This window comes from Chamaea fasciata, unplaced genomic scaffold (genome assembly GCF_029207755.1).
Source record: "Chamaea fasciata isolate MVZ Bird 193981 ecotype frontalis unplaced genomic scaffold, bChaFas1.0.hap1 SCAF_19, whole genome shotgun sequence".
In the NCBI taxonomy this organism is placed as follows: Eukaryota; Metazoa; Chordata; class Aves; order Passeriformes; family Sylviidae; genus Chamaea; species Chamaea fasciata.
In genome coordinates, this window is record NW_027094104.1 from 10,695,681 (window position 1) to 10,720,919 (window position 25,239).

The following is a 25,239-nucleotide window of genomic DNA, read 5'->3' on the forward strand; positions in this document are numbered from 1 at the left end:
CTCAGGTTTGGCCAGGACAGATCTAACGGCTGCAGAAAACTATGCTGAGCAGCACAGGAGAAAGTTTTGAGCTCAATAACGGAATATTGTTTATTGTCAATAGCACACAAGCAAACACTGTTTGCAGCAGGTGTGTGTGTGCTGTCAGTGATTGGTAGAACAATTGTCTGTGAGCTTTTGCAATATGTTATTGGCTGGGAAACATTTAAGATGCTCTGTGACAAAGAGATCTTTGGCTGCTGCTGGCAGACGTGACCTGTTGCCATCCTTTAGCTCTGTAAAACCCCGTTTTGAGGCTGATGCTGCACTAAAAGCTCCAAGAGCAGGGTTCCCATCCTGCTCGTGCCCAAAGCCATCACAGGCACAGTGCCAGCGTGCCCTGAGCCTGTCACACAGCTGGGTGACCCTGGAGCCCCCAGGCCACGCTGGAGGGGTGGGATGGGGACACCTGGGAGGGTCAGGGCTGTGCCACCCCTCGCTCCGTGCCAGGCCAGAGGAGCCTTTGCTAATTACAAGTGCCCCAGCAAAGCCCGGAGTGAAGAGGGCAGCGCAATTAAACCTCATTAACAATTCAGGAGCGTAAATCAGGAGCGGGCTGGCAGCAGCCAGTGAAACATTAATGACCTGACAGCTGCTCCAAGGTAAATATTTCATCAGCTCCACCGAGTATCGCTCCGACAATTATGTTGGAGGGATGTTCACAGGTGTCACCTGCCACCGAGCGCGGAGCTGGGAGCACAGAGAGGATCCCCACGGAGTGAGCGGGGCTGGCAGCTCCTGCAGGGTCAGCCTGGACACTCGCGGGGGTGTGAGAGCAGCACCACAGCCCACAGGGCAGAGCTCCAGGAGCAGGATTTGGATTTGTGGGAAGAGTTCAGCACTCCCTAAACTGCCAGAGTCTGACTGAGCACCACGGGCAGCAAAGCAGCTCCTCAGGAGAGGCTGGGGTGATGACCCCGGGGGTCTTTTCCAACCTTAATGATTCTGAGATTCACATTGAGCTCAGGTCCAAGCAGGGGAGGACCAAATGTCTCAAGATCTTTGGGTTCTCCTGCAGAGAAAGAATCAGAACTTTGTTCCTCTGGCTGAACTGCTCGACTTGAAAGGAGGAGGGTGCTGGTGGTTTTTGCAGCTCTCCCTCCCCCAGATCACCGCCCTGGTCACTGGCACTGCTGCCCACGCCTGGTCCTGCCTGTCCTGCCCAGCCATGGGCACACAGAGCTCCTTTCCTTTGTGCCAGCCCTGCTCTCACAGCCTGGGAATGATCCACATCCACATCCACATCCACATCCAGCCCCTGCCAGCTCCTCTGGGCAAAGCCCAGGGGTTGTGTGCCAGGACAGGAGTGCTGGAGCTGCTCCCAGGGCTGCTGGCACAGTCCTGGGTCACTGACAGCCTCCTGAGGGACAGGGTGACCTCACAGACGAGGAGTGACAGCCACGGGGCCGCACAATCACCCTGCTGCCTTCCAGAACGTTCCACAGCACCTCAACTCATCCAACCCCCAGTGCAGCTCTCCGTTCCCTTCCACCAGCACTGATGATCCCACACTGAGCCCCACCTGAATCCTGTGATGGATGAAGCCACTGAGAATCCTGTCAGGCGGGTCAGGGGATCCCAAATCCTCCACCCCACAGAGCAGCTGCTGTCCAAGGTGAGGATCCCAAATCCTTCACCCCACAGAACACAGCAGCTGCTGTCCAAGGTGAGGATCCCAAATCCTTCACCCCACAGAACACAGCAGCTGCTGTCCAAGGTGAGGATCCCAAATCCTTCACCCCACAGAACACAGCAGCTGCTGTCCAAGGTGAGGATCCCAAATCCTTCACCCCACAGAACACAGCAGCTGCTGTCCAAGGTGAGGATCCCAAATCCTTCACCCCACAGAACACAGCAGCTGCTGTCCAAGGTGAGGATCCCAAATCCTTCACCCCACAGAACACAGCAGCTGCTGTCCAAGGTGAGGATCCCAAATCCTTCACCCCACAGAACACAGCAGCTGCTGTCCAAGGTGAGGATCCCAAATCCATCACCCCACAGAACACAGCAGCTGCTGTCCAAGGTGAGGATCCCAAATCCTTCACCCCACAGAACACAGCAGCTGCTGTCCAAGGTGAGGATCCCAAATCCTTCACCCCACAGAACACAGCAGCTGCTGTCCAAGGTGAGGATCCCAAATCCTTCACCCCACAGAACACAGCAGCTGCTGTCCAAGGTGAGGATCCCAAATCCTTCACCCCACAGAACACAGCAGCTGCTGTCCAAGGTGAGGATCCCAAATCCATCACCCCACAGAACACAGCAGCTGCTGTCCAAGGTGAGGATCCCAAATCCTTCACCCCACAGAACACAGCAGCTGGTGTTCAAAGTGAGGATCCCAAATCCTTCACCCCACAGAACACAGCAGCTGGTGTTCAAGGTGGGAATCCCAGATCCTTCACCCCACAGAACACAGCAGCTGGTGTTCAAGGTGGGGATCCCAAATCCTCCACCCCACAGAGCAGCTGCTGTCCAAGGTGAGGATCCCAGATCTGCATCCCACAGAACACAGCAGCTGATGTTCAAGGTGGGGATCCCAAATCCTTCACCCCATAGAACACAGCAGCTGCTGTTCAAGGTGGGGATCCCAAATCCTTCACCCCACAGAACAGCAGCTGGTGTTCAAAGTGAGGATCCCAAATCCATCACCCCATAGAACACAGCAGCTGGTGTTCAAGGTGGGGATCCCAAATCCTTCACCCCACAGAACACAGCAGCTGGTGTTCAAGGTGGGGATCCCAGATCCTGCACCCCACAGACCAGCTGCTGTCCAGGGTGAGGTTTAATATTTATCTCGGTGCTTTTGGGAGGGGTCTCTCTGAGCCCTGGGGCAGCGCTGGGCACTGGCAGTGATGGAACATCTGTGGGGCTGCTTTTAGAGAGCAGCTCTTCCCCACGGAAGTGATTTCACACCAGAGATGGAGGTGTTGGCACAGCTGAAAAAAAACCCAGGGACAGATTTGGGGTGAGAGCTGCCAAAGGCCAGCCACATATTTTAGAATTATTTTCCAGAGGAGGGTTTGACGAGATGGGAACTTCATTATTTGCTAATGTTGCAGCACAGAGCCTTGTCCAAAGCCCAGGGGAGTCAGAGGGAATCTTTCCATTAACTTCGCTGATTGTAAGGGAGATTGTGACAGATGCACTCCCTTTCCCTTCCTCCTCAAATATTTTAAATCAAACGGCAGGAGCGGTCGGATGTGTCCTTTTCTGGAGGAGGGCATCGTTCCTGCCTAGGGCTGCTCATATAAATAACCCCAGGGGAGCCTTTCAGGTGCTCAGTCCAGGTCAGATGCTCTGAGGGTATTAAAGCTTCAGGGAAAGGGGAAGTGAGGAAAGAACCACTCAATTCCCAATGTGGCTGAAGGGCCAGAATTCACAGAATTCCCAGAACTCACAGAATTCCCAGAATCACCAAATTGGAAGAGACCTTCAAGATCATCGAGTCCAGCCCAGCCCCAACACCTCAACTAAACCCTGGCACCAAGTGCCACATCCAGTTTTTGGGGTTTTTTTTAGCACAAAAGAAGGAAAAGAAGGAAACAGGGCTTGTACAAGGATAAAAGTTGTTTGCAGACAACCAAACAGTAAAATCGTCTTCAGCATGAGCCAAACCTCCCTGCTGTGTGCCAGCTTAGAGAAAACCTCCTCTGAAAGCCCCTGGAAAATATCCTTGGAATGTTCCAGAAGGAGGAGTTGCCCTAGAGGGATGGGCTGTGGAGAAGCTGCCTCAGGCAGAGAAATTTGCTGCAAGAAACGGGAAGGCAAAGTCTTGGCCTCAGCTCTTGGGTGTGCCTGAGCAGAGCCTGAGACCAGGCAGGGAGAGGCACTGGCTGAGCCCTTGGGGATGTGGGTGACAAACCAGAACTCATCAATCGGGTTTCCAGAGGCTTCAGCAGCGGCTTGTGCTGGGTAAACATTCCTTCTCCCCTGTGCAGGGTCTGGGAGAGCTCCACACCTGAGCTCAGGCTGATGCCTGAAGTTTTATCTCCCCTGTATTTCAGGTTCTGCGGTGCCCAGGGGTGCAGCTCTGAGCTCACAGTCAGTGTCACTCAGCTCTGCACACAGCAGGGACACAAAACAAATCCTTCTCCTGCTGCACACCAAGGACAGCTGGGACAAGTGTTCAGGCCCAAAGGCACAAACAAGGGTGGGCTGGAGGGAGGAACAAGAAGGATGGGACCTCACAGCCTGGAGCTGAGATTGGACAATTAAACCCCAATGTGCAAATGGACCAAAACTTATCAAAGTGGGAGACCTGGTGACCGTTTGTCCATTTTGTGACCATTTTGGGTCCACCTTGGGTGCAGCCCTGGCCAGGCTCTTGTCCTGCCCAAGGTGTGTCCTAAAGGCCTTTCAATAAATCTGTGCTTTATTCTCTTAGCTCTGTGCAGTCTCTGTTCCAGCTCTGCCTTCCCAAGGCACCAAGGTGAGGGACTCTCACACACCCAAGGACTGAACTGGAATTTCACCAGGTGGAATTCTCTGGGGGCTGAGCTGGTTTTCCACGGCAAGGGTCACTCAGAGCCTCTCAGAGCCCGTGGCCACTGCTCTCCTGAGGGCTGTGGACACCTCCAGGTGACAATGCCAAGGACAGAGCAGAGAACATTTCTTCCAGTACACTTTTGTGCAGTTTAAAGTATAAAAAAAAAAATAAATAATAAAAAAAAAAGAAGCCCAACAAAACAAAACCAAAAAACCCCAGCTGGGAACTGAAGGAAGCTGATAGTGATGGAAGCAGAGCATGGACTGAGTTGCAATATCTGGGCAGGGGTCCAGCAGGAGGGGAGGGGAGGTTTACTGATTCTGGCACGCTCTTAATGAAGCTTTGCTTCCAGCTCCTCACCTCTGTTTACACTTCCATGGAGTGTGATAGGATCAGCAATCAGGAACCAAGAGAGGCTCAACAAGCAGTATGTGCTTATAAAGATTTCATCCTTCACAGTGTCAAAAAGCAACTTTCTGGAGGCCAATTTAATTGTTGTCAATACCGGGTTGCAAATTGGCCTTAACATTTTAAATTGATGTTTTCTGTAAACTGCTCTGATTAATGGAAGGAAAAGATTGTGTTCCTGCCTTTCTCCTGGAGATCTAATGGAGGTAACAAACAATAATTGATCTGGCAAGACACGGAGAGGCAAACAGGGAGACTCAAAACCCGCTGCAGAAATGATTTTACCTGTCCACAGCGACAGAACGGCACAGCTGGTTGGACTGCGGGCTTGGTTGGGTTTGCTCCCTGAGGAAACTCTGAGCAGCTTTAACTAAAGTGCCTTAACTGCAGGTAGAAGAGTTTGGACTGTGAACTGTCAAATGTGCGTCCTGGAAAATCCCAAACCTGCTGGCCTGAGCCACAGCCCACATCTCACCGTGCCTGGAGCCTTGAAGGTGCTGAGGGTCAATCCCAGCTGGACAGCACGTTCGAGAGCACCTAAACACGTCTAAACACATCTGAAAACATCTAAACCCTGTGGACTTTCTCAGAGGAAACCTCTGAAACCTCTGCTCAGGTCTGAGGGACTCAGCTCTGTTCAGTCTGGGCAGGGTCGTCCCTCTCAGGCCTGACTGCACTCCCACACTCCATCACTGCCCCTCCTGGTGAGATAATCCAGGTGATGGAGGAATGGGAGAGCTCCAGAGTCAGGGGAGAGGAGTGGCCGTGGCACAGGGGGAGAAGGAGGAGCTGGAGCTCTCGGTTCCATCAGCACAAGGGACACTGCTCTGGCTCCAGCTGCTGGGAAACTGGAGGAACGTGGCGGGACAAGGGCATGGCCTGACCTTCCCCCCTTTAGGTGTCACGGTGTGAAACTGTCCCCATTTCTGCCCCTGTGGGTCTGGAGAGCAGCACTTCTCTGCCATTCCCACCCCCACTGCACACAGCCAGGAGCTGGGAAATCAGCCAGATGTGTCAGGCTGGAGCTCCTGGACACAGGAGCCTCCATCCACCCCAGCTCCATCCCACTGCTCCTTGTCCCTGCTCTGTGACTCCTGCATCCATCCCTCCGTCATCCATCCCTCCATCCATTTATCTGTCTATCCCTCCATCCTTCCCTCTATCATCTTTCCATCCCTCCCTCCCTCCCTCCCTCCCTCCCTCCCTCCCTCCCTCCCTCCCTCCCTCCCTCCATCCCACTTCCCAGGATCCCATTATCCCACCAGCCCCAGGATTTGCTCTTAAACCCCGCAGCTGTCACAAACACCAGGGCAGACAGTGGTAGGATGAGGGGAAATGGTTTTAAACTAAAATGAAATGAAATGGATGAAATTCCTCCCTGTGAGGGTGGGCAGGCCCTGGCACAGGTGCCCAGAGCAGCTGTGGCTGCCCCTGGATCCCTGGCAGTGCTCAAGGCCAGGCTGGACACTGGGGCTGGAGCAGCCTGGGACAGTGGGAGGTGTCCCTGCCATGGCTGGGGTGGCACTGGGTGAGTTTGAGGTCCCTTCCCACCCAAACCTTTCTGGGATGCAGAACCTGGCTCTGGGAATCAGCCCTGGTGCTCCCTGTGGAGCTCAGGGAGGGCTGGGAGCTGTTGTGGAGCAATTTCAGCATCACTCAGAGCCTCCCCAGAGCCCCTCAGTCCCTCCTGAGTGCTGGGTACAGCCTGCACAGGATTCCCTGACTTTTTCCACATCGATGCCTCTTCCCCACTGGAGCACTGTGCCAGGAAATCCTGCTTCAGTGCACTTCCACATCACCCCTGTGCTTTGCTGTGGGCTTCTCAGCAGGCCAGGCTGCACGGGGAGGTTTTGTTCCAGAGTAAATCTCTCCCTTTACTCCTCCCTCCTGCTCACAGCTTCCATTAGTCCGGCTTAAAAAAATATAATAAAATTAAATTAAATTAAAATAAAGCTGTTGCCATAGTAACCTTCAGCTTCCAGATATCCCCTGGCTGATAAGCACCATGCTGGGCCCTGTGGCTCTGGGGCTGCTCTCTGCCCAAGGGATGCCAAATTCCACCAAAACTCTCGGAGCAGGCACCTGGTGTTAGTCCCGTGGCTCTGGATGTTGCTGCTGTGTCGTGGATCCTGCCGGTGTCATTATCCTCTCTGTGTGTTCACACTCACACCCTCCACCTCCTCCTTGGTTTCCCCACAACAGTCAGACTTTCGGATTTATTTCTTCTTTTTTTTTTTTAAATTTTTTTTTTCCAGATTTGTCACTTGTTAGCTGCTTTAACACCCAGAACCCCTGACATCACTCACGGGGGACATCTGGGGCGTGAGACACAAGAAATCCCTGCAAACCTTGCTGCTTCTCAGCCCCCACCGAGTTCACTGACAAATAAATAAATTAGTGCTGGGGATGTTTTGTCGTCTCCCGTGCCTTTTTAGCAGGGCAGGGTTTTCCCAGAGGTTCTTTTACACGGATTACCCAAAAAACTTTCCCAGCCCAGTAAAAGGCTCAGGAGAGCAGAACAAACCAATACCCAGAGGCAGCAGCTCCGGTGTGGCTGAGGGAAGGAGGAGGCTCTGGGAACACAGGCTGTCCCCCTGGGCAGCCAAACCTCTCCCAGCTGAGTGTCCCCAACCCCTGGCAGCCGTGGAAGGGGGAGCTTGGGTGGCCAAAGCAGCCAGGTTAAGAGAAGATAACCAAAGAAGTTTTTTTTTAGCAGTTAAACAGATCCATTTGGAAGCAGGGCAATTAAGCTGTTTGCATTTCCAGCTCCTTCTCCTGCCTTTGCAATCCCTCCTTCTCCGTTTCTGGGTTCTAAAGCTGCCTGGGACAACAGTCCCAAATTTCCAGTGAGTGCTGGGAGCTGCTTTCCAAGCTCTGCCTGCCTGAGGACACGGGATGGAGGGAGCATCTGTGCGCAGCCATGGTGGAAGTGGGGATCCTAAATCCTTCACCCCACAGGACACAGCAGCTGCTGTCCAAGGTGACGATCCTAAATCCTCCACCCCACAGAACAGCAGCTGTCCAAGGTGGGGATCCCAAATCCTCCACCCCACAGAGGAGCTGCTGTCCAAGGTGGGGATCCCAAATCCTCCACCCCACAGAACAGCAGCTGTCCAAGGTGGGGATCCCAAATCCTCCACCCCACAGAGGAGCTGCTGTCCAAGGTGGGGATCCCAAATCCCCCACCCCACAGAGGAGCTGCTGTCCAAGGTGAGGATCCCAAATCCTCCACCCCACAGAGGAGCTGCTGTCCAAGGTGGGGATCCCAAATCCTCCACCCCACAGAGGAGCTGCTGTCCAAGGTGGGGATCCCAAATCCTCCGCCCCACAGAGGAGCTGCTGTCCAAGGTGGGGATCCCAAATCTTCCACCCCACAGAACAGCTGCTGTCCAAGGTGGGGATCCCAAATCCTCCGCCCCACAGGACACTCTCAGCTCCCCCTCCCAGCAGCACCCAGCTCTCCCCACCCTGTTGGACAGCCTCTCCCCTTGGCAATGATATTTCGGGTTCCAGGACACTCAGTAACTCTTCCCCTCGAGATGTTCTGAGAAAGAAACTCTGACATTTTCGGGTGGCTCGGAAAACGCATTTTTAACCCTTTTTTGGGGTTTCCCGGGGCGGGAAGGCGCTGGGGCTCTCCGTTCCATGGGATGTGCTGGCAGGAAAAGCAGATGGAGCGGCTCTGACTCGCCTCAGCTCCTACAAACCCTCAAGGTTTCAAAGCTGGGCCTGTTCTTTTCTTTTCAAATGCCAGGGAATGGCAAGAGGGATACGGAGAAAAGCAAAGAGCCGTTCCTGGAACACTCTGCGCCTTTTCCAGGTGCTTTCCCTAATTCCTTCCCCCACCTGCACCTTAAATACTTTCTCACAGCAAAGCGCAGGGGCCGGAAAACGACCGGGGGATGGTTTTACACCTGCTTTGTATTCCCCTGAACAGCTGTAAATGACACCGCAAACTGCGAACAGCAGGGACTGGAACGCCTTCCACACACGTCCCCGCACCGATCCTCGGCAAATTAATTCCAGTGCTTGCTGGGGATTTGGGGGAGAGCTCGCGAATTCCCTGAATGGAGAAAGGAAGGAGTCTGAAGCAGAGCCCGGCGGATCTGGGGGAAGGGAGAGAGGGGAAAGGGGGAAGGATGGATGAGGGGAAGCACTGATGACCTGGAATGAATCTGGATCCCCTGGGCTTTAGGAAGGCACTGATAACCTGGAGGGGGACCTGGGTTCCCTGGGCTTTAGGGGAAAGCACTGAAAAACCAGAAGGAACCTGGATCCCCCTGGACTTTAGGGGAAGCACTGATAACGTGGATTGAATCTGGATCCCCTGGGCTTTAGGAAAGGCATTGAAATTCTGGAATGAATCTAGATTCCCTAGGCTATAGGAAAAGTATTGATAACCTGGAGGGAACCTGGGTTCCCTGGGCTTTAGGGGAAGGCACTGAAAAACAAGAGGGAATTTGGATCCCCCTGGGCTTCAGGGGAAGCACTGATAACCTGGAATGAATCTGGATCCCCTGGGCCTTAGGAAAAGAGGGAACCTGGATCCTTTGGGTTTTAGATGAAGCACTGATAACCTGGAATGAATCTGGATCCCCTGTGCTGTAGGAAGGGGCCAGAGCCCTGCTGGGCCCGTGGGGAGCAGGGCCAGGGGCAGAGAGCCCCTTCCCTTCCCGAGGTGGTGCCCGGGCTGGAAGCGCTCCCCACGCCGCCCTGGGTTTGTCTGGAGGCGTTTTCCACAATTCCCATGAAGATTCAAGGCCTCCCCTGCGTTTGTTCACATTCAGAGCAAGCCCCGAATGCGCCTCCGGGCGCGAGGCTCTGCTGAAAGCAGCACTTTGAATGCATCCATCTCTGGAACGGCCTGACTCAAAGGGCTCATTAAAAGCCTTCCCCAGATAGATCAGGCTAATCAGAGCCCCGGCCTGCGCTGGCTGCTGCATTCCAAGTGCTGCATTCCACGCGGCATTCATTGCACCCCTGGCTCTGAGCTCTTCTCCACACCTGCAGGGCCCCAGCACAGGTGAGGAGCAGGAGATTTTAACCCTGGGAAAAGTCTCCCCGTGCTCAGCCTTTCCCTGGCCCCTCTGGAGCTGCATCCATCCCCTTGGAGACGCAACTGGATACTCTGAGAATGAATGTAACAACAGAAAATAAACCTAAAAAATCCTGTTATAAATCTAAAAAAGTCTCGTCACTGCTCTCCCAGCCTCCTGCTCCTGGAGGGGCTCAGAGGAACTAGAATTCCAGGCATAGGGGACACCTGGGGACCCCTCACTGCTGAAATCATGTCACAGGGGTGACAGGGACATCTCTGCCCTCAACAGATTTGGCTTTCCCACGTCACCAGTCTGGTGGTCCTGAATATCCCCGTGCTCCCAGGCTGGGGGTGGCACCAGGAGAGCTGTATGGGAAAAAGAGTCAGTGCGGCAGAGCCAGGAAGAGACTGAGGATAAAGGAACACTTCAGACACGTGCTGGGCTGGAGGATCAGAGATCTGTACCAGCTGCGGGGCAGGATTTCAGTCCCCCCGACCCGCAGGGATTTAGTAAACCCAGCACTTTGAGAGAAGAGTGATTTCCACCCGCCAAAGGCTTCAAAGCCTTCCTGGGGGTCATCTGTGCTTTGTCCTTGGCTTGGAGAACAACCATGAGGTGACCCTGCACATCTGCACCCCTCTGTTCTTCCCAGGGCACTCAGAAAACTCCCGTGGGAGCAGCTCTGTGCCGCTTCCAGTGCTCTGCACGGAAAATGCAAAGATTCTGTGCCACGCTTTGAGAAAAGCAAACCAACCCTTTCTGTCTGAGCTCCAAATGGCCTCTGAATGTCCTTTGAAGGACAGAAGTATTTTAAGTATTTTGAAAGCCAGAAGGGCTTCCAAAACATGGAGGGGAGGGGAGAGGAGAGGAGAGGAGAGGAGAGGAGAGGAGAGGAGAGGAGAGGAGAGGAGAGGAGAGGAGAGGAGAGGAGAGGAGAGGAGAGGAGAGGAGAGGAGAGGAGAGGAGAGGAGAGGAGAGGAGAGGAGAGGAGAGGAGAGGAGAGGAGAGGAGAGGAGAGGAGAGGAGAGGAGAGGAGAGGAGAGGAGAGGAGAGGAGAGGAGAGGAGAGGAGAGGAGAGGAGAGGAGAGGAGAGGAGAGGAGAGGAGAGGAGAGGAGAGGAGAGGAGAGGAGAGGAGAGGAGAGGAGAGGAGAGGAGAGGAGAGGAGAGGAGAGGAGAGGAGAGGAGAGGAGAGGAGAGGAGAGGAGAGGAGAGGAGAGGAGAGGAGAGGAGAGGAGAGGAGAGGAGAGGAGAGGAGAGGAGAGGAGAGGAGAGGAGAGGAGAGGAGAGGAGAGGAGAGGAGAGGAGAGGAGAGGAGAGGAGAGGAGAGGAGAGGAGAGGAGAGGCTTCAGGGTGACCTGATTGTGACCTTCCAGGACCTGAAGGGAACTACAGGAAAGATGAAGAGAAATTGAAAAGGAATGGAGTGCCATGACAAGAGGTAATGGTCTTGAGCTGAAAGAGGGTAGATTTAGATCAGATATTTAAGGAAAGAATTCCTCCCTGTGAGGGTGGGCAGGCCCTGGCACAGGGTGCCCAGAGCAGCTCTGGCTGCCCCTGGATCCCTGGAATGTCCAAGGCCAGGTTGGAGCAGCCTGGGACAGTGGGAGGTGTCCCTGCCCATGGACAGGAGGTTTGGGAGATCCCTCCCAACCCAAACCACTCTGGAATTCTGTGGGAGCAGCAGCTGGCAGTGGGAGATGGACTCCTCTCCCCCCTGGCCTCAGCAGCACCTGCCCAGGCTGCTCTGCTCTGCAGCCTCAGGCACAGCCCACCTCCATTTGTCACTGTCACCCACAATCGTCCTGCTCGCTGACACCCGGCCAGCCTAATGGGAAAACGCAGCCAAGGTTTATTTAGCAAGACTTAGGGGCACCCTTCCAATTATAAGTTTGGAAACAAAAGTTCCAAGTCAAACAAATGCCGAACTCGATTAGCCCGGCGTGCAGCGAGGACAATCCTTCCCGGCTGCTCAACCTCTCCTCCTCTGGGCTCCTCACACCATCCACAGCCACCAGAGCAGCTGCTTCCCACAAAAACCCCTCCAGCTGTGGGCTCCTTGAGCCAATTTGCAGCACCAGTGAGCAGTGCCTTGCCTGGATCCTGCTGTTCCATATTTCTGCCTCTTTTTCCTCCAGCTGTCCCTCTTTGCTTCTTTTTATTTTCTTCCTTTTCTTCCCCTTCTCCCCAGCAAACAAGCACTGGTGATTTTCTACCCCACGCCAGGGCTGCCCAGCTTCATTCTATTTTAGCTAGGACAACATACTTGTTCCCCAAGTTTTACTTCTTCCCAACTGAAAGATTTTAGCACCCACTTGTGCAATTTCCTAATCCCAATGATAATCTCACGTTTAGTTGAGTAAATGAGTACAAACACAGAGCATTGCCCTGCTCTGACCATAAAACATTACAAGCAAACGTTACAAGCAAACGTTACCTGTAAAGCTGTTTTATGAGCTCGTCACCTCTGCAAGAGATCAGCTTTCTGTCTGCCAGGACCTGGGAGCTGATGGTGGCCACAGCTGAGCCAGGAACAAGTTAATTTGGGCAAGTTCTCCCTTTTCCCAGCTCTGGCAGGAGCTGCTGAGGGTTCGGTCCAGCTGGCTGCTCCAGGCAAGGGAGGCTGGGCTCTCTTTGTGCCTGGCTTTGGGGAAATCTCCTATTCCTGCACTCCTGCCCGTTCCAGCAGCGCTGTGATGGCTTTTCTCCCCTCACACAGCCCAAGCAGAGGCTGGGAATTATTCACATCCTGCCTGTCCCTTCTGAGCCTCTTTGCCTTGATCTCTGGTCCCAGCCCTCGGGGACATCGCACCGAACCCTCCAGTCACAGCCCAGCCCCAGCCCTCCCAGCTGAGCCCACAGCTCCCACTGCCTTCCTTCAGAGCCTTCCCCCGCAGGCACCAGCAGCAAAACCCGGTGACATGCTGATTTTGCTGATTTGAGCTTTACAAAGCCCTGCTGCTGTAGCACGGGGTGCTGTTCTGCTGCTTTCTAACCGTCTCGGGTTGCAATGTGTAACCAAAAGTGTGTATTCTATTTGCCAGCTGTTAAATCCATCTGGGGCAGGGTTCTTTATCCCTTCCAGGACCTATCCCTCATCACTCTGGGGGGATATCTGCTGTTAAATCCAGCTGGCACAGTGTTCTTCATCCCCTCCAGGACCCATCCTCCCTCCAGGGAATATCTGCTGTCCATGGGCCATCGAGGCTCACTGCAGGGCTGATACAATTCCATCATCCCATGGGGAGAGGCTCCACCCAGGGGGAGGAGCCAATTCCATCATCCCATGGGGAGATGCTCCACCCAGGGGGAGGAGCCAATTCCATCATCCCATTGGGAGATGCTCCACCCAGGGGGAGGAGCCAATTCCATCATCCCATTGGGAGATGCTCCACCCAGGGGGAGGAGCCCAGCATTCCGGCCTGGATCAAACCTGTCATTCAGAACACCACTGGATTCCCAGAGGGAGAGCGGACCCATCTCAGCACCACTGGACCTTCAGGGAAAACTCCACCCTTCTACAGGATCATTGCTCTGACAGAACCACATCTGTCACTGCAGGAGGACTGGATTGGGCTGACACCAACACCCTGACCAACAACAGGGTGTCAGGTTGTGTTCTGACTCTCTCAGGTTTTTTTTTTTAATTTTGTGATACTGCATTTTTATTTTAATTTTCCTAGTAAAGAACTGTTTTTTCTATTCCCATATCTTCGCCTGAGAGCCCCTTAAAATCAAAATTACAGTAACTCAGAGGGAGGGGGGGGTTTACATTCTCCATTCCAAAGGAAGCTCCGGCTTTCCCTGGCAGAACCCTGTTCTTTCCAAACCAAGACACACACACACACACAGAGCTCTCTGAGGGTTCAGAGAAGAGCAGCACTTACCTGGGTTGCTCTTGGAGGTGCGCACGGGGGTGTAGTGGTTTTTGGAAGAGGTCCTGACTGGGGTGTTTTCTTTGGGGGAGGTATCTATGGCCGAGATAGTCTCTCTTTCACAGTGTCCGATTGGGATTGGTCCCTGCTGCCTTAGGATGTCGGCCAGAGCCCTGGGGAGACACAAAAAAGGGGGGGAAATGTATTTTCACTCAGCTAAAATTCAGTATTTGTACTTGCACAGACCATGAATCCAGTAGCAGCTGGGTTTCAACCGTAAACAGAAAAAAAAAAAAAAAAAAAGGAACCATAGCAATAATAATAAAATAAAATAAAATAAAAATACGGCTTAAAAGCTCTGTTTCTTCCTGTGTATCTGCTGCAAGTATTTCCAGCCTTGCCCGGCTATTGTTTGGTATCTCATCTGCTCTCTCGGATTCACCTCAGGGTTATGGTGCCTCTCCATCATTCCCCAGAGCAGACAAACTGCTGCTGGCACGTAAAGCTCTGCCTCCATCCGGAGCCACTGCTGGCCCCAGCCCTGGCACCTCCTAAAAGTGACATCAAAACCGCCCTGCCCCAACGAAACTCCTTTAAAACAGATCAGGAGTGTGATCCCCACACCCTGAAATCCCTGGGGTTTTTTCCTGCACAAAGCTCAAACCACAGCGGTGCTGGCAGGGATTTTTAAAGGAAAACCACGAGCCAGAAAAACGGATTAACCAACTTCCAGGGGGTTGATGTCAGCACAGCTCTGAGCCTACCTTGAGCTCTGTGCTCATCAGGGATTGCTTTAATGGCTCAGTTCTCCCTGCCATGCCCAGGAAGAAGCAATGTCACCCAGTACAGCTGCAGCCAATGCTTTCCCCTTGCATATTCCAAGATTTTTTTTCCTGCTTGGATACTCCAAGTTTTTTTTCCCCCCTCTGTGAATATCACGGACACAGTGAAATAACTCCTGCGTGAAGTGCCCTGATTTCCCCAGGGCAGCCCCAAGTTCTCTCCTGAGCCTTAGGAAAAGCAGGAAAGGGGGTGAAAGCTGAGGGAGTTTGGAAAGCTCTTTTCTCCCAGCACGGGGAACATGCCTGGAGTCAGCCCAGGTCCCAGGGAAGATGTCAGGAGGAGACATCCCCTCGTTGCATATTAATGAGAGGGATGCTGGTGTTGCTCACGTCCACTGGCATCCCTTAAATGCCACATTTCTGGGCTTCCATATGAGAAATACTTTGGGACCTGGGTCCGTTCCATTTTCCAAATCATTTCCTCTCCAGACTCCTGTCCCTGTGCATAATGGATTGCCATACTAATGTGCTCCACAGAAGGAACCCTTGGAGGATCTCAGAGGCTCCCGAGGAGGATCACATTAGTTCAGCGCCAGCCTGGACAGAATGAAGATATTTTTACCCTTTTTTTGGTTCTTTATTGGTTGTCGAGAGAGCAGACCTGGAGGCCATAACCATCCAGGGGCTGTGTGCACACAGACTGATCCTCGTGGGGTGAGGGGATTGGTGTTGGCGAGGACAGGAGAGCACGGAGTGTGTGAGCCAGGCCCAGAGGGAGGTGGAGGTGGCAGCCCTGAGAGACGGGGGCTGAGCTTGTGCCAGGCCAGGACTCCTTTGGTTTGCTCCTGGGGAAAGGAGGGACTGGTGTTTGCTGAGGAACTGGGTTTTGGTGAGGAACCAGTTCCTCAATAAGTGTAAGATTAAGACCAGGGAGGATTTAGACTTGAGTTATTTGAGCCAGCCTAAGCACAGCCTCTGTGGGCATCCACCACGGTTTCTGGTGAGGAACTGGCATTGGGGGAGGAGCTGGAGGTGTCACCTTCTCATCCCCTGCACACCCCAATCTGAGCGTCCTGAGCGCTCACTCCTCGCCCTCCTCGTGTCTAACAGAGGGGAAAAAGACTGTTCAGGAGCAGCAGAACAAAACATTATGGGTGGAGGAGAAAGCCCAGCTTGGATGGAGCTGGTTCTCTCCGTGCCAATTCAATCACGGCGCTGTGTGGGATCCAGTTCATTTCCATAAAGCCCTGAGGTGGTGGAAGGTCAGTCCCACTTAAAAGAGGAAGGATCTGGCTGGTGACAGTCCCTTGGGTCCAGCTGGCTCAGTGCCCACTGCAAAGCTCCGGGAGAACACGCTCACTGCAATCTTTGGGTCTCCTGCGTGCAGCCCTTTGGGTACAGCGAGTGCCACTGATGTCACCAGCATCCTAATCACCTGCACAAGGGTATGAGACACTCCAGGAGCCTTCCTGTGACGCCACACCTCTTTATCTGAGGAGCACAAGCCTCCCTGGCTGCAGCGTGTCACCATCCCCGCCGCTGATAAGGATTTGTGACACTTTTCCCCTCACGTCATCTCCGTGCCAACGCTGAGGCTTCGTTCCACCTGAAGCCAGAGCAGCCAGGGGGCTGCTGCAGGGGGCTGGACTGGCCTGTGGGAGGGAAATCTGGGGATGCTGGACAGCCCAGGTCGGGTCCTGCTCCCAGGGGTGGTTCTGGTGGCACTCTGGACAAACTGAGAAACCCAGCGGGATGAGCACCGTGCAAGGAAGGAGCTGTGGGCATTTTCAGCAGGAAAAATCGGAAGGGTTTGGTGTAAACCCAAAGGAATCAAGGGGGGTGGATGGAAGCAGTGGGGCAGCGAGGCTGGGCAGCAGCCGGGGCCCGGTGCTGGAAGGGGAAATGACAGACTTCGACCCCAAAATGTGGCTTTGGGGTCAGGACCAGCTCAGTGCAGCTCACGCTGCCCCTCCAGCCCAGCCCAGAGACAGAATCTGCTCCCTGAATTTCCCCGCAGCTGGAGCACTGCTGTCCTCCCCACAACCTTCTTGGGAAAATGTTGTCCCATTTTCCCCATGCCCACAGATTCCCAGCGCTAATTAACAGTCTGAGGGTGGGCACAGGTGTCCCTCCTGCTGAAGACAAGGGGAGCTTTGGTGACAGCTCTGCCAGGCTGCGATGTGGCCCGAGGGAAATGAGATTGGGGTGAGGGGTCTGGGGATGCTGGGTGGGAAAGGCACTGGGAAGAGCTCCCTATTTCCAGTCCAGCTCAGAACTTCACTGATTCGCCTTCTGAAAATCCCCTCTCGTGCAAGACCTTCAAAACGAGGTGCTAGAGAACAGAATTTCCCTGTGTTCCAAGTGCCCGTGAATTTGGGGAAGAACGGAAGGAGAATGACCAAATGGGTCTGGCAGAGCACAGTGAAACGAGCAGTGCCTGGCTGAGCTGGAGCTGCTGAAAGCAGAGCAGGGATGGAGCTGGTGGCAGAACTCCAATGCCTTCAGCACAGCCAGGATTTCACTACAAGTTCTCCAAAAAAAACCCAGCCAGGTTAAAGACTCCCCAATGCTCTGCTCCTAACTGGGAAAGAAAGAGGCAGTTATCCCGGGAGATGGATTTATCCAGCCTGGAGCCAGCTCACCTGGAAGGGACTGCTCTCTCTGAGGGACAGCATTTCGGTCACCAGCCACTCTCACACGGGGTGGCCGTGCATTATTCATGGCTTGGCTGCTGTCCCCACACCTGCTGTGTGCCTTGGGAAGCTCCAAACGCTGACCACGCCTGGGGCTGGACAGGCCTGGGGGGCTCCCACATTCCAGGGGCTGCCAGTCTGGTCCTGTGTGCCCAGTGTGGAAAATCCTGGGATATTCCCACATTCCAGGTGCTGCCAGCCTGGTCCTGTGTGCCCAGAGCTGGAAAATACTGGAAGATTCCCACATTCCAGATCCTGTGTGCCCAGGCCTGGGAGATTCCCACATTCCAAGCGCTGCCAGTCTGGTCCTGCGTGCCCAGGGCTGGACAATCCTGGGAGATTCCCACATTCCAGGTGCTGTGTGCCCGTGGCATCCCCCAGGCTGTGTCACACAGCAGCTGGCAGGGCAGGGGTGGCCTCAGCATCACCCTGACCGTGCCCAGCTCTTGTCTCCACGAGGAGATAAGATAATTGATCACGCTGCAAGCTGATCCATCAGGGAATTGCTGCTGCTGCTCCCCTGGGGAGGCTCTGCTGAAGCAGGGAATTGTTGGTGGAAGGGCAGGGGCTCAGCAGAGCCGGACCTGTGCCAGTCCCAGGTCAGCAACAGAGAGATTTGGGCTCTGCTCTGCCAGGAGCAGCAGCAGCCTGTCCCTTAGGGCAGGAATTCCAGCGAGGAGCACCGGGAATGGTTTTTCTGGGGAAGATCCGGGCACGAGGGGTCTGGTGTTACACCAAATCCTCTGCTCTGAGCACAGCTCAGGGGCTTTGAACTCACTGAAGAAGGCTGCACTCTCTCTGAAGGGCCCTAACTCTGAAGAGCCCTGGCTACAAAGGAGGTTTTGGCGAGAGCTGGAGCATTTACCGCGGAAGAATTCCGTGTTTATCCACCTGGGGACGGAGATGTCTGAGCCCTCCAAGCACTGCAGAGCACACAGATCTAAGGAAACACAGCCGGCCCATGTGAGTGGGGGCAAAGGCGAGCAACAAACGCCCTGATCTCATCTTCCCCAGAAAGTTCAGATCTTATGCAGAACAGAAATTTTAAAAGGCATCTGATCTCCAAAGGCGCAGAGATCAACTGCCGCTACTTAAGGATGTAAGAGATTACAAAACTAAAAGAAATAGAAGTTCAGAGCTACACTGGGTTCCCCTGACACCTTGTGATGGAGCTGGACTAATAGAAAAAGTTAATTAGCAAGCAGGAAAATATCAAATAAATGGGAATTGAGGCACTGAGATGATTGGGTGGAGGCAGCACAGTTTCTGAGCCCGGCCTCTCGTACTGGGAAAAGTTCAAAGGGAAAGGAGAAGCCCAGAAGCATCTAGAGAAAATCACTGGCCAGGCAGCCTCCGTGCTCCCACAGAGTCCATCTCTTCATAAAACAGACTCAGAGAGGAAAACCGGGCAAAAAAACCCCAAATATCAAGCTGCAAACCACGAGCAGAGCTCCAGACCGGAGCTCTCCCAGCGAAACAAAAGGAGAAATGTTTTGTACAGGTACATGCACACAGGTACACACCTGGCCTGGGTTTAGGTCTGCAGCTGGGCAGTTCACTCTGCAAGCAGGACAAGGTCCAGGGGTTCTCCCTGCTTGGGAGCCACCCCAAAGCCAGCCAGGGGCAGCGTTGGTTTGAAACAGAACAAACAGTTCTGAGTAACTTCTCTGAGGTCACAAGTGGAAGGTGTTCCTGCTCGAGGCAGGGGGTGGAATGAGATGATCTTTAAGGTTCCTTCCAACCCCTTCCATTCTGTGATTCTGTGATTTTATGGCTGCGCCTTTTTTCTTTTTTTTTTTTTTTTTCTTGGTTCAGTCTGACCTGTGCTTGTGGCCCTGCATTCCGTGCCTGTGAGAGGCACAGGGCACTTCAGAGGAGCCTCAGAAAGCAGCAGGATTAAAGAACTCAAAGCAGGGCAAAGAGCAGCTGAAAGGCACCTGGGTGAGTCCGAGTGGAGCGAAAAAAAAAAAGGCAGAGCACAAAAACACATCAGTGCAAAGAGATTGAAAGCAGGAACTGCATGCAAGGAAGAAAACCTTCTGTAGAGTCCCTGTGGCCAGGTGTGTTCACAGCACTCCCTCCCTGCCCCGGGGACGGATGGAGTTTGATTGTTTGGCTCCAGCAGCAGAGAGCAGAGCTGCAGGAGCTGCCTGTGATCCCGTCTCAAAGAGCAGGGCTGGAGAAAGGCACTCCTCATCGCCTTCACACCTGAAAGCAGCTCCCTCCAGCAAGCCCTCAGCAAGCACAGGGCCCCGGAGCTGCGGGGAGCTGCAGCCTGCAGGAACACAAACCCTGCTGTATTTCAAGTCGGGCTCACACAGACCTCTCCTGCTCCTTGGATCTGTGAGCAAACACAGCCATCGCCTCCGGTTCCTGTTGGAATTCAGAGCCACGGAGCAGGAACGACCAGGGGTGGATCAATTTAACTCTGGTCTCTACACGGGGAGAGGATGTTCATTTAGAAACGCTGGCAGTTGTCACTCACAGAGCAGGAGATGCCAAGGGGCTGAAGAGAAGAGGAGCACAGGTATGTTCCCTCTTTGCAGCAACACAGATGCTGTGGGAGGTGGAGTGGAGCACAGCGCAGCTCAGAGCCGGTTTCCCTTCTCCCCTTCCCACCCCTCAGACACGCTCCACGCAAGGCCAGATGAGGCTTTTTAGCAGCACACAGAGCTGGTCTGCTGGGAAAAATCCCTGTGCTGCTTCCCAGGAGAGCAGCTGGGCTCCCACCAGTGCCCCAGGGCCAGCGCTGCCACTGTGTCCCTCTGTCCCTCAGACCAGTGGGATGCACTTGGGATATTTCAGTCCCCAGCTGCCAGCTCTGCCCAGGCTCCAATCTGTGCATTCCCAGCTCGGCAGAGAGCGCAGTGGCTGCTGCTGAGGCTAAGCAGGGGTCGTGGAGCAGGGCTGCATCTGTGAATTATTTCTGTTCCGTGGCGTGGGGGGGCAGGGTCGTGGCCACGGGATGAGAACATTCTGTGTCGCCCCCTCTTGCCACAGGAAAAGCTCACCCAGCAGATAGTCCCTGTTCAAATATTCCCTCACTCATCCCCGTACTGAAAGTAAAGCAAATACTTCTTGAATTTCACTTAAGGGACGCTCGAGAAAAGAAAACAACCCCAGCAAGGAGACGAAAACAAACCAGTGCATGAGAGAGCATCAGCACACACAGTATTGGTGGGTGTAATTCCCAGAAACCAGCCCCAGCTTCTGCCTGGAGCCCAGCAATAGCTCTGCCTGTGTCACCCTCAAAGCAAGAGGCAGTTTTCTATGGCCAGGCTGGAAGTTCCTATAATTACAGAAAAAAAAAAAATAAAAAAACAACAAAAACCTGTTCCATTGAAAACATTACAAGTGTTTCTGTAAAATGGGAATATTTCAGCGCCTGCTTTTCAAAGCATTTCCACTTAACTGCTGTCAGAAACGACCGTCTCAGAGGCTGCCACTGCTGAGCCCGGGATCACAGCAGTGCCTGGGCTTTAAAGGGATGTGGCAGTGCCTGGAAACAGGAGCTGATTCCAGCTCGGAGCTGCACATGCACAGCCAGCCCTTCCTTCCACGGCAGAGACTGACAGCTCCCCTGTGAATTTGTAAACCCTCCTTCCACCCAGAGACATTGAACGAGCCCTGCCTCCCCTCAGAATGTTCCTTCCGAGTGAGTTCATAAGGATTTTCTGTAAAAGCTGGATGAGAAACGAGCAGAGGGATAACATCCGCGCTCGGCACTGCTCGGCGAGCGTTTACGAGGAAGTAAAATCTACGGTGTGATCCTGCTCGTGGTGGAGTGCAGGGAAGTTCTGACTGATGTCCCCTGCCTGTGGGACACCAGCCAGCCCGAGCGGCTTTTTGCAGCCCCCCGTAACAAGTTTCTGTTGGTGCTGCTGCTGCTCTGCCCCTCCCAGAGGACGCACGCCGAGGTTTAATGCACTCGCCGTCGCTACGGAGAATTGTTCTGGATGTCACACTTCACTCCAACTGACACGACCTCAAACAGACAGAAATATCCGACCCCAGCCTGCTCTCCTCCTTCCTTGCTACTCCCCAGCAGCTGCCAGGGACAAAGACAAGCCATTCCTCTCCTCCCAGTATTTACATTCTGCTCAGAGCACCGAGAGCGTTCATCCCAAGGCAGGAGATGCACTTCACAATATTTAAAGCCTCGTGTGATGTTGATCAAGTTCAGGTAACGCAGCTCTGAAAGGTATAATCTTTTACCAGCTACCATATTATAGAAGTCAATCAACTCCTCAAAATGCTCTGGAAGTCAAGCTTCCCGAGCACTCAATCTGCCATTCATACTTCCACACACAGGTGAATCATTTCACCAGAACTTAGCTAAATAAAGCAAAGCAAGCATCAAAGGAATGAAAACACCAGGAAGGATCCAGACAAGTCTGGCAACACTGGCTCTGATTTCCGAGGGTGAAGGATCCAACCCTGCAGCAGGCTGGAGCTGGAGCAGAAGTAACATATGGACATCCAACCCAGATTTCCAAATTTAGTGTGAAGATAAGGCCCGGGCAAAGTTTGCCTTGAAGCCAGAAGAGCTGGGCAGCTGGGGAACCATCCCTGAGTTAACAAAAGACTTAAAAGAGCCGATTTTCTGGCTAAGCCACTGGCAGGACCCTTGCCTCCACACAGCTGTGTGTGGTTTTTTAACGCTGCGAAGTCACATTCTTGCAGGGACCAGGGGCGGGTGGGATTTTGGGATGGAAAACGTGGGCCAGACCCTCAGCGGATGTCAACCAGCCTCGCTGCAGGGAGGAGTCTAAATAAAACACATCTCCCCAAATAAATAAAATCTGCGTCACTCATCTCTTTTTTCCCCTCATAAAAAACTAATATTTCTCCCCCCCACTCTCTGTTGATTGCAGCCAAAGCTCAGCCTTAAAACCACAGTCAACAATTTCGAGAATTCTGATTAAAAAACCTGCATTAAAATAATTTTTAGGAGGCGTTATCTGCTGGATAGTTAAGGTCTTTCCCCCTGATGCTCACCACCGTTCTTCTAAAGAAGCCTCTCACCAATTTTTATGCCCAGACACAAGGAGCTCTCGGATTCGCGGCACGCAAGCAGCAGCACTCATCATTTTGGAGGGACTTTTTCATCATAAAATAAATATGAACTGAGCGAGAGCACGCATTTGTCCGGGAGCAGGGCTGCTACAGGCGCCCGAGCTCGTGCTTTGAAGCAGGATTTTCTGTGTCACGCCGAGTCGTTCCCTGTCATTACGGCAGTGTGTGACACCGGGGGGACACCGGGGGGGACACCGAGGGGACACAGAGCTGTCTCTCCGGCCGGCAAGGATAGACTGCTAGCGATTTTGGGATTTAAAAAAAGGGAATGTGCCGAGCTGTGCCTCCCGCCCGCGCTGCCCCCGCACAGCCCCGGCGGCCACGCGGTGAAGGCACCACCCGGGGGTTCAGATCCGTCCCCGGCACACTTCCCGAACTTCTCCCCGGGCTGGGTCCCAGCGGCTCTGCGGCCCCCGGGGGCTGCGGGGGGGGCTTGGAGGGGAGATGGGGGGGTTTGCGGGGCGCTGAGGATCCCGGTGCAGGGAGGGAGTGCCGGGGGCAGGAGGGGCATTCCTCGGGGCAGGAGGGATGTGGGGGGCCCGGGGAAAGGAGAAGGGGTACGGGGGGGGCAAGCCGGGACTCTGGGGGGGTGTCGGGGTGCCGCAGAACATGAGGGGGCTCCCAGGTGTAAAAAGGGGTGCCGGGACACAGAGGGAGGCTCGGGGGGGGGGGGGGCAGGAGAGGAGTGCCGGGATGACGAGGGGCACGGGAGAGGTTCTGGGATGGAGAGGAGGGGGCCGGGGGCAGGAGGGGGTGCTGAGGACAGGAGGGGGTGCCGGGGACAGGAGGGGGTGCCGAGGGACAGACGCGGGTGCCAGGGACAGGAGGGGGTGCCGGGGGACAGACGTGGGTGCCAGGGGACAGGACGGGAGTGACGAGGGACAGAGGTGGGTGCCGGGGGACAGAGGTGGGTGCCGGGGGACAGAGGTGGGTGCCGGAAGCAGAAAGGGGTGCTGAGGACAGACGTGGGTGCCGAGGGACAGGAGGGGGTGCCGAGGGACAGGAGGGGGTGCCGGGGGACAGGAGGGGGTGCCGGGGGAGGCTACGCGTGGAGCTCCGGGACGGACTGTTGGCAGAGAGGGGCAGCGCGGAGCTGTCCAGGAGCGATCCGGGAATTCTCCGGGAATTCTCCGGGAGCTGTCCGCGGAGCCGCTGCTGAAGGCACGGGGAGGCGAGACACAAAGGCGGCCGCGGGAGAAGAGCCACGGGGCAGCAGGACAGGCCCCGGGGTGGGCAGTGCGATGCCCAGAGGGGCGCGGGTGCCCCAGGGCGGGCCGTGGGAAGGAGGAACTCCTGGGCAGAGGATGGAAAGGGAAAATCCTTTGGCGAATGGTGCAAAGAGGGAACCCTCGGCCGGCCCTGGCAAAGGGGGAAACCCTCGGATAAAGGACTCAAGGGGGGACCCCTGGAAGCGGCAGCAGCACGGGAAATGGTGGGGACAGGTGGCACCGAAGGGGAGCCGTGGGAGAGCCATGGCACCGGGGAAACCCTTGGCAGAGTGGAGCAGGGGAAAGCCACGTTGAGCCAGAGCACAGAGACTCGAGTGGGTGCTCACAGGGACACTCCTCGGGCAGAGAGCGCAGCAGGAGAACCCCTGGAGAGCCATGTAAAAACCAAACCCTCGGACAGTAACTCCCAAGGCGGAACCCTTGGAGGAGCCACACGACGGGAAACTCTGGGACACAGCTGGGAAACCCTTGGCAGGGAGCACCCTGGGCTGGGCAGAGCAAGGAAACCCCGGAGCAGACTTTGCCGGGGGGAAGACTCGGCCAGGGGCCGTCCCCGGGGGAGACCAGGGCCGCAGGGAGCAGGGGAGGGAGCGCACCTGTGAATGTTCATCTCCCGGGGCGGGCGCCGCGCCTTGTCGTAGGCCACCTTGGCAAAGACGCCGGCGATCAGCACGAAGGCGATGGCCCCGCACGAGATGTACACGGTGGCGTTGGTGCTGTCCTTGTCCGGGTCGTACTTGTTGGCGTCCCCGTCGCCGCCGTCGCCGCCGTCGGCGGGCAGGGCGCCGCTGGCCGTGGTGGGGTGGGCCCACTCGGGGCTCTTGTAGTTGCGGCACAGGCTCTGGTTGAGCTTCTCGGCGCGCTTGTTGCAGCAGAAGCGGTAGAAGCAGGTGCCGCAGCAGTAGCGGAAGCCCGTCAGGCTGTTGTTGCACTCGAACTCCTTGTCCCACTGCCCGCTCACGTCGTAGTACCCCCAGCACGTCTCGTGTGCCGGGGCCGAGCCCCCGCCGCCTCCCCCGCCGCCTCCGGGGGCCGCCTTGCCGCCCCCCGCGCCCTTGCCTCGCCCGGGCAGCGCCGTGGGGGCGGCGGCCCCCGGGCCCGCCAGCGTCTGGTTCAGGAGCTCCTTGCCCGGTTTGGGGGTCCGCCGCGGCGCCGCCGCCCCCTGGGTCCGGTTGCCCTTGGCGCGGGGGGGCCCGGCCGCCTGCGCGGGCAGCAGCAGCAGCAGGGCCAGGAGCTGCAGGGCCAGCAGGAGCAGCGGCAGCAGCAGGTGCCGCGGCCCCATGGCGAGGGGCGAGGGGCGAGGCGGGGGGCGCGGCGCGGGGGGCGCGGCGGGCGGGGTCCGGGGGGAGGGGGGGGGCTCAGCGGCCGCGGCGCTGCCCCATGGAGCGGGGCGGGGGGCTCGGGGTGGGGTGTGCGGGTGAGGTTGGGGGGGGGGTCCCGCAGCAGCTGCCGCCGCGCTGGCTCCTCAGCGGCGGCTGCCCGGCGCCGGGCGCTTCATGCCGGCGCGCAGCGAGCGGCGGAGCCCGGCGGAGCGCGGCTGGAGGCGGCGGGGTCCCGGCGCTGCTCCGGCGAGGGGCTGCGAGAGACGGGGAGAGGGTGAGAGCCCGCCGCGCC

The 25,239-nt window shown here is 55.5% G+C and overlaps 1 protein-coding gene across 1 annotated transcript in view; it reads right to left on the reverse strand.

The window, feature by feature from the left end:
- The window catches only part of SHISA6 (shisa family member 6), a 136,658-nt gene extending 111,751 nt beyond the window's left edge, over positions 1-24,907 (reverse strand). The window contains exons 1-2 of the mRNA XM_066200369.1: positions 24,222-24,907; positions 13,858-14,018 (exon numbers count right to left, since the gene is read on the reverse strand). Coding sequence (XP_066056466.1) covers positions 13,858-14,018; positions 24,222-24,907 — 847 coding nt within the window. The remainder of the gene's footprint in view (positions 1-13,857; positions 14,019-24,221) is intronic.
- Positions 24,908-25,239: the final 332 nt, after the last annotated feature.